The sequence below is a fragment of the Pecten maximus genome, chromosome 18, assembly GCF_902652985.1.
Source record: "Pecten maximus chromosome 18, xPecMax1.1, whole genome shotgun sequence".
Taxonomy (NCBI): domain Eukaryota; kingdom Metazoa; phylum Mollusca; class Bivalvia; order Pectinida; family Pectinidae; genus Pecten; species Pecten maximus.
Window position 1 is genome coordinate 24,492,948 of NC_047032.1, and position 12,426 is coordinate 24,505,373.

The 12,426-nt window shown below is 33.3% G+C and overlaps 1 protein-coding gene and 1 long non-coding RNA gene across 2 annotated transcripts in view; both read right to left on the reverse strand.

Moving 5' to 3' along the window:
• Positions 1-1,792: 1,792 nt before the first annotated feature.
• On the reverse strand, positions 1,793-2,492 carry LOC117316778. The gene is made up of 2 exons (XR_004529999.1): positions 2,311-2,492; positions 1,793-2,254 (listed from the first exon to the last, which is right to left on the reverse strand). It is a non-coding gene; the product is annotated as an uncharacterized LOC117316778 (long non-coding RNA).
• Positions 2,493-4,634: 2,142 nt separating this feature from the next.
• Positions 4,635-12,426, reverse strand: part of LOC117316882 (cadherin-23-like) — a 32,945-nt gene continuing 25,153 nt past the window's right edge. The window contains exons 10-14 of the mRNA XM_033871667.1: positions 11,882-12,242; positions 10,844-11,234; positions 9,189-9,256; positions 8,794-8,869; positions 4,635-7,369 (exon numbers count right to left, since the gene is read on the reverse strand). Of these exons, the coding sequence (XP_033727558.1) occupies positions 7,360-7,369; positions 8,794-8,869; positions 9,189-9,256; positions 10,844-11,234; positions 11,882-12,242 (906 nt within the window). The 3' untranslated portion in view covers positions 4,635-7,359. The remainder of the gene's footprint in view (positions 7,370-8,793; positions 8,870-9,188; positions 9,257-10,843; positions 11,235-11,881; positions 12,243-12,426) is intronic.

Genomic DNA, 12,426 nt, shown 5'->3' on the forward strand with positions numbered 1-12,426 from the left:
ACTCCACGTCAACTTGACGGCGCTATTTTGAAAGGACTGATCAGCGCAATTTCAGCGTTTTCTGCTGTTATCGGACAAAACTCACTTGACGTTAGCTATTCTTGCACAGATTCTCCGGTAACAGCAGAAAACGACTATTTCAAAATGGCGCCGTGAAGTTGACGTGGAGTAACGTCACAAAGAGATTTCGTCATGAATTATGTTACTGATTCCCGCAATTTTTGACACTATTAATTTTTTTATGTTTTAAATTTTTTTTGAAGTATATAGAATGCAATAAAAAGAAAATTGAATGGTTTCTCGTTTCATATAACATATTTCACTCGCATGACAGAATATTTCGATATTTTTCACTCCTGCTTCACACTCGTGAAAATATCGATATTCTGTCATTAATTAGAATTATTCATTGTATGAAAGTGACAATTTTAACTATTGAAAAATATCTTTTTTTTATGATATGAAAACTATCACTTTTTTATTTGACCAATCAGAACAATGCTTACAAACGACAATGGGGAAAATAAACATTTGCATATAGCTCGCCGTCATGTTATGACGTCATACTGCTTTATCGAATACATAACGTCACGATTTGACGTACATTTGTGAGCCATAGACAGGGGACCGCAATGGATTCTAGGAGATATTGAGTTGCCTCGATATATTTTGCTATGAAATGTAATAAACAGAATATCTAATAGAATCTTCAGTTATACATTTAACTGGCAAAAATGTAATAAAGTTTTATGAAGTTGATCATTTCTGTATTTTCACAGGTAAAAATGCACTGTACTGAAGGTTGTTATCAATTTAATGATTTCTGAAATTTCACAGGCAAAAATGTAATGTACTGCAATGAAAGTTGTTATCTAACTTATAATTTCTTTTATTTCACAGGTAACAATGTGGGTTATAAGAGTTGTTATTAAGTTGATAATTTCTGAAATTTCACAAATGAAAACGTTCTGTAATGATAGTTGTTATCAAGTTGATAGTTTCTGATATTTTACAGACAAAGTTTGATAATGTGGTTAATTTGGTTGTGGGAATAATTAGTCTTCGCAACCTGACTGAATCCATGGTATAAGACGTGCTACCGTTGTAACAATAAAATGTATCGGTGAAGACGTAGATGAATTAGATATTTTACATTGAAGTATTCGTGAATGGTTGGGGAAATATCCGGTATACGCTTTAGATTGACATTTGTGTAGAGTGTTTGACAATACCTATTTTCCCTTTATATACAATAATACTGAATAATAGTACTAAAGGATTGAAGGAAACGTGTTTCATACATGGCCTTCAATAATACTAAAATAGCATAATCTTAATATGATAGTTTCCCAGGTAACAAATGTTTCCTTTTGTAGTATAATGTACGTATTTCTTTCCGTAATTCCAAGTCGTAAACAAATCAACGTACGGAACTGTTTAATTTTGACCGAATTTGTGCGTTGTTCAGTAATATTTTCAAGTGCTTGATAAAACTAATCACTGCAGTTTAAAACAATATCCTTGTAAGAAAAAATGACTTAAATTTCTAGTGCATAATTTAATTTCAGAATACAAATTGTATAAACCTCCTTATTTTCGCGATCTCGATAAACTAGGTATATCGGTTTTTACGTAAATCTTACACATTAGTAGAAGTATAAACATCATGTAAAAATAATACTGTATCCCATACCTTATTATATAAATCCGAATCATAGATTAATTCTGTTAAGTAAAATGATTTTTTAATCGCTTTACTAATCAATCACCTTAATTAAAATGCAACACGCACTATGAACATATTTCTTTAATTCCATACCATTCATCAATATTAAGATGTAATACATAAAAGCCAGGTAAACAATACAATACACACTGTGAAAATCACCAGGTTAATATAACATAATGAGATATAAATTGAAATAAGACACAACCGACTCGTGAAAAAAAAACCGCAAAATATATATCAAAATATGATTTAACGTGAAGACCTCTTTGGACGAAGAATTCCGCTAAATCATGAATTGTGGTCCAAATGGACAAACGTCTTCTTCATCAACGACAACGTAGGTTTGTAATGACTAGATTTGTATGGCGTGTGTCACAGAAAAAAACAGCAGACCCTTACTCTACAGAAACACGTGGTCTTTTTATTATTGTACTTTTTCAGAAATTTCCCTGCAAAACTATATTCCCGTTCCGAGTGTAAGGTTACGTTATTATGGCGATGTTCTTTTATTTTGTAATACTGTACCTGTATAGATGCTATTGTAATACTGTACCTGTATAGATGTTATTGTAATACTGTACCTGTATATATGCTATTGTCATTGTTGCACCCTTCCCTTTATAAGAAAGGTGGGATAATGCCAAGATACAATGATTTACAGTAATTCAAAATTGAAAAAATAGCAATATAGCAAGATAAGGAAAAAATACTTGTTTTAGTTGCTCTTTAGCCGCAAAACGTACTTGTTAAAAATACTTTTGTTGCTTTGAGGAATATACTACATTTTTTTTCAATATTTCGAATACTTGTTTGACATAAGGTTTGAAGCATATAAATGAATAAAAAATAAATTATACAAAAAATAAATAATAAAAAATGAATAAATAAAAAAATAAAATTAAATAGAACATATTTTCCCATGATGATATTATAGATATTATGTATTATATACATTTCGCAGTTTATTCATCCTCGAAGATAGCGAAAAATATCACCCCTACCAAATAACACCTTGTTATACTGTTTCTTAAAATATCCTAAAAACGTTTGTATTACGCTTTATGTTACAGATATCGATCTTACCATGTAGTGTTCTCTCCACTTGTGTATTATCATTTCTGTCTTAAACCTAACAACAAGATTGATAGATGCTATCTTAAGCTATTTCATAAACCGTAAAACAACGGCGACACCGCTAATGTCAACAGCATTTCACAAGCTGTAATGTGACCCCATTAAAACTTTAGACCATGTTCACTAGTTCTTATGTTTACTAAGAAAGGAATCAATATATGTCATACTCTTAGTCACCGTCCACCAGTAAAGCCCGGATATACGTATACATATGTATGATATTCAATACACGTAACTACTCGTGCCAAATAATGACGTGTGTGTTGTACATGATATATATAACCGGTAATATTATGTTTCAAAGGTCCATAAGATGAACTATTTACAGTATCTCTAGATATTATCCTCTTTTGAGTGCTGTATAATATGAAATGTTCACATGTACAGACATTCCAAATATTCTCGTTAAGAACCAAAAAATAAATACAACAAAATTAGTTGTTAAATTTCACTTCTACTTGTTATACAAGGATATCAACGAATGTTTATATAAATAGTTTGAAACCATAGAAACTTTCATATTTAAGCAAAGAACTGTTACCAGATGAGGTCGATGTTAATGAAATTTGTTTGACGGATAATAAAATGCTGCACGTATACGACTATATACTAGCATCTGGTAACATTTCAATACTTATATTTATATCAATATACATATTTTTTTGTGACTGAAGCAAAACCGAATCCCCCCCTCCCTTATCCTATAAATGGTTAAATGGTTTGAACACCAATTTAGCTTTAACACATATTTCACATAAGTGTGTGGATTTCGCAAAACTGCCTGATTTCTGATTGTTTGAAATTAAAGCATTTTCTTTGCGTATTGATATACCGTTATCATTTAGATGTGGTGCGGATTTGAACGGGTATTGTACCGGACGAACCGATTGTTTCCTCGGTGACCGGATTTATGTTTTTAAAAATATATCAGTTCTAAAATCAAAAATGAAAGTCGTTCTGACCGTAGGTGACAACGGTTTAAAGGATATTTCATTTGAAACACATTTCCTGTCCAATCGGTCAGATCAGTGTCGCTACGAAGCAGACGACGTTCAGAGGGGCTCGGTCTCGGATTTGGAGTAAGGTAGCCTTTGACTGGTTATAACAATAAAAATACATCCGGAAACCATGCCGATTTTACATGGATTTTATGGATACTGGACTTGTAACGGTGTCTTCACTTGCTTTATTAAAATTCGAAACCGAGCCCCTGTGACGACTTTGACTAATTTCAAAATTTTGTATTCTAGAATGGCGCTTATAATTCTGTGACGACTCTTATAGGGGTATTTACAATATCTGGATACGTAACGCATACGCATTTGGAGGGAGCAATCATTAATCATAACATATAATGACTTTTCTATTATATCGTCTAAAAGTATTACATCTTAAACAAATACTACCGTGATCTTTATGATTGATTGTAGAAAATGGAGTGACTGAATCGATCAATCTCTCGACGCCTATCTGCATGCGTGACTTAAAACGTACGGTCATTACGCGGCTAAACGTGTACCTGGGTAAACGATGGGGGTCTTTCTGTGCATCACGAGCCGAGCATGATAGCAATTGTTAAGCCCGAGGTTTGGTTATTTTCATTTTTTTCCTCACCGATTAAATGGATTGAACTATCACAATTTAAGTTTTTTTCGTCTTGCCATTCTGATAGAAGTGTCTGTTGTTGTTTTTTCACTTTAGAAATCGACAATATTAAGTTTTTAAGAGATGGATTTGTGTAGCCCGTACCCGGACTCAAACTTTTTTTTTGGAAAATTACTCCAGATACATATATCATGTGTCAAGTCAGGCCGAGTCAGTTCGATGAGCCGCACTAATGACCAGCGTACAGTTCCCTTCCTACACTTAGACATTTAAACTTACCAAGGTACATATAATAACCGCGTGATGATCGTGCGTTTAAGATCAAGATTGTGTAGGCATCGAGACACTCTATAGATGAAGACATGCCAAAGTGTTCACAATCAACAATACAAATTACAGTAGTAATTGTTTAATTCTAGATATACATTTTTTACACGCGGTAACAGAAAATTCATAATATTTTATAGATGATGACAATATAAGTATTTCCGTCCAAATACAGCTCTTATTGTAAATACCCCTTATAATAAATTTGTAGCTTCATAACTTGTGATATTGCTTTATCTAATCATTTTTGTGGTAGCTTATATGGCTAATTGCTGACAAATTTAGACAGCTCTCTAGGCCTATTGATACCGAAAGTAACTGGCAGCCATGTTTATATGTTTTGCCTAGACCACATAGAGCTGTGTTCCTACACTGATCGAATCACTGTCAATTGTAGTATTCAGTCTCATAACTTCAATTTGGGTAACTATAACGACATGGAGGAAAATGAAACACAGCATGTTTATATCATGCAGTGCATTGTGGGTAATATGCTAATCTGATAATATAAAACCCTTCAATTAAAGCATACAAAAATGCTGAATATTTCGAGTGCAATACCAAAATGCGATAAGTTATAGATGATTTGTTCCGCTAAAAAGGGGCAAACAAGGATATGAACATATGTGTTGTATATACGTGATACAGCTCAATTAGCGAATCACATGAATTGTCAGTAAGTAGATATTTGTGTGTTTTTACCAATATATATGTATACATTAACTGTTGGCGTAGCATTATATGTTTACAAATAGTTAAACGACAGTGTGGGTACAGTTTGTGTGTTGCCCGATGCTTTCAGTTGTATGAAACTGTACATAATTGTTATCATTTGTTTCAGATAATGTAGTGACATGAAAAAGCTTAATCACCAGATGACATGTAATGTACAGTGCTGTGCTCTGACCAGGCAAAAAACCCTTTCATTTTTACTGATCAGGACTGTTTCGGTCGTAACCATCTCTGCAAATTACCAGATGATTGTATATCTATGGAGATCAATATTGGTATTGTCAAGGCCTAGGTTTAGTCCAACCCAATTATATATGTTTTACATTTTCATCCGAACACAGCAATGTCATTGTTATTCCTCTGAAATTATTCAACAACCAATCAATGTTAAAGTGTTATCACTTCAAAAAATAAATCAATAAATCTATTTATTGAATAAATAAAAGAAGAGAAAGATCGCAAAATATAAAATATAAATGTCATATAGATGAGGTCTACTACTTCCAGATTTTGTGTATTAGCTACAAATGTACATGTATTTTGTCTGATGCATTAGACAAAGCAAAATCATATCATATATCAGTAGAAATAAGTGATCACTTATAGTGAGGATACTGTAAACTGGGATATTTTAATATCTAACAACTCTAATTTACTTCTAGTAATTGTATAATAAAATATATCGAGACGTGTCTAAACGAAAACCAAGCAAAGGATTGAGTAACAAAAAACATTTAAATATTGAAATGAAACACAAAACTTTACCTACTCCATTTGGATAAATTGTACATTTAATTACTATCCTGAAACCAAATGCATCCTAGTACAAGCATTCAATGATATACATGTACTAATACTTAAAAAAAAACAAACAACACACACACACACAAAAAAATGTTCATTTTTATTTCTATCATTTACCTAAATGAATCATTCAATTAAAAAAGACTATACCCTCATACAATCTAGTTCACACAATTAATTATATACCAGAGCATTTCAATAATTGCGACAAAGGTTCAACCTAGTAACGCCGACACTCGGTGAGTCCTCTATTATTCGAATAGGCGAGCTAATATAACTGAACGTACTAACGGAGACTGTATCAGTTGGCTCTTATAGAGAATATAATATATGTATACCGGTATAATATCTCCATATCATTTAAGTTATAAACATAAAAGCATACTTATTGATTTGCGAAAACACATGAATATGGCAGAAACTTAAAAACAGTTTTCATTAGTCTATAAATTACGTAACTAAAAGCCATGACCTGAACTACCGGATGTTGACGCAAGACATACAGGATAAATATTCATATAGTTTTATATTAATCATAAAGATACACTTATTACATTTGCCATGTTGCTAGATTTTATCATAACTATTACCGTCTAAATCATATTTTAAAAATAGATGCCTCTTAAGGCTCTGGAGAGTGAACACTGCAGCCCGAAGATGTTCGGTGTCAACACCCGGTATGGTCAAGTCATTGCTGTTCGTAGGTTGTGCGTATCGAATCAGCTGCTCGAAAATTGGCCACATGTTATAATGGATAGCTGAGGATGATATTTTACATTACGTTTTCGAAAAATTATCAACAAGGGAAAATTGGCAAAATTCCGCCATACGGCCGTCTATTCTAGTTTTTCTTACGACATATTTATTACTCAATATAAAACTACAAATGCTTTTGATTATATCAACACAAAACAATTATAACAAAAAGTCGAAGGGAACTGTCTCCTTCCCGTCTGATTGTGCGGTGTAAGTGATGGTGATGGAATCGGTGGTTGCAGCAAACACATCCCTTTAACTGATCCCCTGTCTTAATATTTACTGTAACAAAGACCAGGCTTTCATATAAAACGTACATTATATAGAAAATTTTATCAAAATCCATAATATTCTCAGATCATAATACCACAAAATTAATACAGCAAGTTAAACTGCATTATATATTACTACCTTATTATGTCAAACATACCATTTGTTCTAATACAAATTTGACCTTATTATGTCAAACATACCATTTGTTCTAATACAAATTTGACCTTATTATGTCAAACATACCATTTGTTCTAATACAAATTTGACCTTATTATGTCAAACATACCATTTGTTCTAATACAAATTTGACCTTATTATGTCAAACATACCATTTGTTCTAATACAAATTTGACCTTATTATGTCAAACATACCATTAGTTCTCATACAAATTTGACCTTATTATGTCAAACATACCATTTGTTCTCATACAAATTTGACCTTATTATGTCAAACATACCATTTGTTCTCATACAAATTTGACCTTATTATGTCAAACATACCATTGGTTCTAATACAAATTTGACCTTATTATGTCAAACATACCATTGGTTCTAATACAAATTTGACCTTATTATGTCAAACATACCATTTGTTCTAATACAAATTTGACCTTATTATGTCAAACATATCATTTGTTCTAATACAAATTTGACCTTATTATGTCAAACATACCATTTGTTCTAATACAAATTTGACCTTATTATGTCAAACATACCATTGGTTCTAATACAAATTTGACCTTATTATGTCAAACATACCATTGGTTCTAATACAAATTTGACCTTATTATGTCAAACATACCATTGGTTCTAATACAAATTTGACCTTATTATGTCAAACATACCATTTGTTCTAATACAAATTTGACCTTATTATGTCAAACATACCATTGGTTCTAATACAAATTTGACCTTATTATGTCAAACATACCATTGGTTCTAATACAAATTTGACCTTATTATGTCAAACATACCATTGGTTCTAATACAAATTTGACCTTATTATGTCAAACATACCATTTGTTCTAATACAAATTTGACCTTATTATGTCAAACATACCATTTGTTCTAATACAAATTTGACCTTATTATGTCAAACATACCATTTGTTCTAATACAAATTTGACCTTATTATGTCAAACATACCATTTGTTCTAATACAAATTTGACCTTATTATGTCAAACATACCATTTGTTCTAATACAAATTTGACCTTATTATGTCAAACATACCATTATATATTACTACCTTATTATGTCAAACATACCATTATATATTACTACCTTATTATGTCAAACATACCATTATATATTACTACCTTATTATGTCAAACATACCATTGGTTCTAATACAAATTTGGCCGTAAGATAACCATTTCTCGTGACAAATTAAACAGGAGAACATTAAAATATGTAACTAATACTTTAACTTACTTGTCTTGTTTCCAAGGATTCCAACTGTACTCGCCTATGGTGGCTACCTTCTGGTTACGTGGTGGTGGAGTATACGCTGAGGAATAAATTGTTTGTTACATAAACCAAAACACAGAGTCTCCGCACACGACCGGAAATACGTTTCCAAATTACGTTTAAAGATACATGTACATATAATCTGAAGAAATGAAAAGAAAATATTTGAGAAAATTTATCCAAGGGAACTTGCACTGCATTTCTTTATCAATGTGTATTAAAATATAACACGAAAGCTATATCATGAATACGAAACTTAATACAAACACGACGTGCTAGTCAAAAAAGAGACATCAGTAAGATTATATATCAATTGGTCAGTGACTTGTAGGTTAAAACTGATATACCATGTTACTTACAATAGTCTTCCTCCTCTTCGCTCTCTTCTTCAAATTCCTCCTCTTCTTCCTCGGATTCACAGCACTTTCTATAAAACACGACACAACATTAGACAATTACAATATAAATACCGAATACAGATTTCAAAACAACTGTTCCGTCAAGTCGTCCTCTCAACTACACACTTGGATATCATTTCCCCTTTTAATATGCTAAAACGAGTGACACCAACGCGGTGATTCTTTCTTAGTTCCGGATTTCATGGAGTCGTTAACAGCTTCGCGTCGATTGGAGCCGTCATCAGAACAACACTCAACGTATAATATTTATATTTCCACTCAATTCAGACTCAATGAACCTACCACAGTTAACTCGAGTCATTTTTCAATGAACTATATCAAGTCTGGCGTAGGAATACATTTGTCGAGCTTGAACTATATTTTTTTAATTCTTTTTCACGAGTGATCATATTTATATGAAATAAATTTCTTTAAAACTAATATTTGTTTTAATTCGCTATTAAGTTTGTTCACGAAAGAGATCCTAAAAGGATTAACCATATGTAGACGAAGAGTGATGACGTACATTTCGGTAAGTTCTGTGGTAGACTTGCACAAGTCCCTATTTGTCAAAGACAAAATATTGTACAAAATATATAAAAAAAATATAAATATAAGGATTGAATAAAGTTATGTTGAGGTGTATTGGGGTATAAATCCCAATAGGCCTTGAGACAAATTTATTATGAACTGCTTCGCAGTTCATAAAATTTGTCTCAAGACCTATTGAGGTTTATACCCCCATACACCCCAACATAACATTATTCAATCCTTAATTGACGTCATGGATACAGGTGTAAATATCAAAAAGTGTTGAAGTTATAAGTGCGTACACAGAATATCGACAATCGCAGGTATATTGTTGGTATATGGTAAAGCCGCTCTTAGCGAGACAAGCCATTAACCTTGAATAAATGTCATTGGGGGCATCTGTATATAATTAGCAAAAATAATTGACATTATTCTATTTTACATTCCAAACAGTAAGACATTCTTCGCTCGCTGCAGCTTTTGTTCTTTGCAAACCGGAAGTGGTCGTTAGAAATTTGTTAATTATTAACGGGACATGATGATAATCAATACTTTTAACATAAATACTGGAACGATAGCTGACCATATCGAAATTTTATAAATTTCATATGTTACACATACATATACGTTTGAATAAACTTCATTCATGTTGAACCGTGACCGTCCTCGATATATCAACAGTTACGTTCGCTTTCGCTCTCTGTATGCCTAGAATACATCATTGCAAAATCGCATATTCTAGCTACTCTGGAAAAAAACTGACCGATCGCTAATCTTGTGTATTTCCGTTGAAGATCACAGTGGAGAGACTTCTAAGTTCTTAGACAATTAGCGGTCTGAAGTCCCCGGGAAACAATTGATGCATATCAATGGATCAAAGTAGTCGTATTCTATCGACAAGGCGACTGAGCCAAGGTATGTGTCAGGGGTGCAGAGGGCGAGAGTGTACAATGACAAGATAGGGCTTTGTTGGTTATTTTTCTTATAATTTATCAAAGTCATTAATCGTATTCTCTCTTAAATCTATATATTTGACGATCTTTGAATTGATGCATGATGTTACAAAATACAAAACTAAATCGTACCCTGGTCTGCAGGCTTCCCACATTCTTTCCAAGAGTTCCACGAACCAGGTGAAGAAACCGTTTTTGTACGCCATGAATATCAGAAGACTTAGCAATAACAACCCCACAGCACAAAATGTCGTTAGCCAAGCCACATTGCTTGTGCTCTCGGCAAAGGTCATGTGTCGATCGGTAGTGGTCGTGGTGGAGGTAGTGGTCGTGGCGGGAATGATAACCTGCACAGCCGCGTTCGCTGTTAAACCCCCAGTGTCGTTTGCCGTGACGATGAATGCCAGTGTACTTCCACCATTCCCAAGAGCAGTAACGTTATTTTTGACGTAGACATCTCCTGCGCTACTAACACCAAAATAGGCAGCATCGGCGGAATTGTCCAATGTGTACGAAAACGTCCCTGAAAAAAAAACATACATAAAACTTCCAACTAACTAAAGACAGGGAAATTTCCTTGGGTATATATAGATTTCCCGAAATGACAATATTGATAATTAGCAAATAATTATGACGTCATCAAATACACGTTTTGGTCTGTCATATAAAGATACATATATGAATATGATATATTAAGAGACGCGTAAAACATTGGAATGTACATGTATAGTATTTTTATTACCATGTAGTTCATTAATTTCCAAAGCTTCAATGCATTTCTGTGATTTGGTTTTTCAATGTTTTTCATTGAAATTTCACAAACATACAGAGAATACTTTGCTTCGTTCTCTGATAATATTAGCATAGTCTTACCTAGCCGATTTCAGGATGTATTGCACGTTATATTTTTTAGAAGAGTATCAATAAGTAAGAATAAAGAACAAAACAACCAACGCTTTTGTTACGGTGAAGAGTTCTTGGAAACCAGGAAAATAAAGAAAAAGTAAGCTAAAATTATCTGGTGAAAAAGCTTACAATTGTTTACTAGGGTACGGAACCTCGAAAAATACATTGAAAAACAAAGCCGCAACAGATCGCTGAAATTTTGTAGAAATGAACGAGAATATATTATATGCGTGGTTTTGCACGTCTTGATGATAGAATACATACCGAAGTCTCCGATATCCCCGTCCGTTGCCGTTACGGTGCCTACAGTGGCACCGATGGTGGCTGAACTGTCTGTGTACCAGACGTACACTGCCGGATTAAATATCGGCGTGTTATCATTGATGTTCCCTATAGTAACCGTCAACGTCGCCGTATCGGTTAGCAGAGAATCCGAAACTGTGGCTGTGCACGTTACAGTTGTTGAGGCAGTTCCGGTGTCGACGTCATACGAAGTAACGAGGGACAAGGCGCCAGTAGAAGGATCCATTGCAAATGTGGACACGCAGTCTATACTGTATGTATGAGCATCTGATGTATCCTCGTCATTAATGACGAAGTTGGGGTTGCTGAAGCTTGAACCAGCCTAATAAAGACATAATCAAGATTATTTATCAATATATTTTAAAGAGATCGACCCCGCCCCCCCCCCCCCCCCACAAAACCCAAAAAAAAGCAAACAAAATAAAAACATCAATGACAATCAACTGATCAATAATTTCAAAACCTGGAAAACAACAGCAACAGCAACAACAACAACAACAACAGCA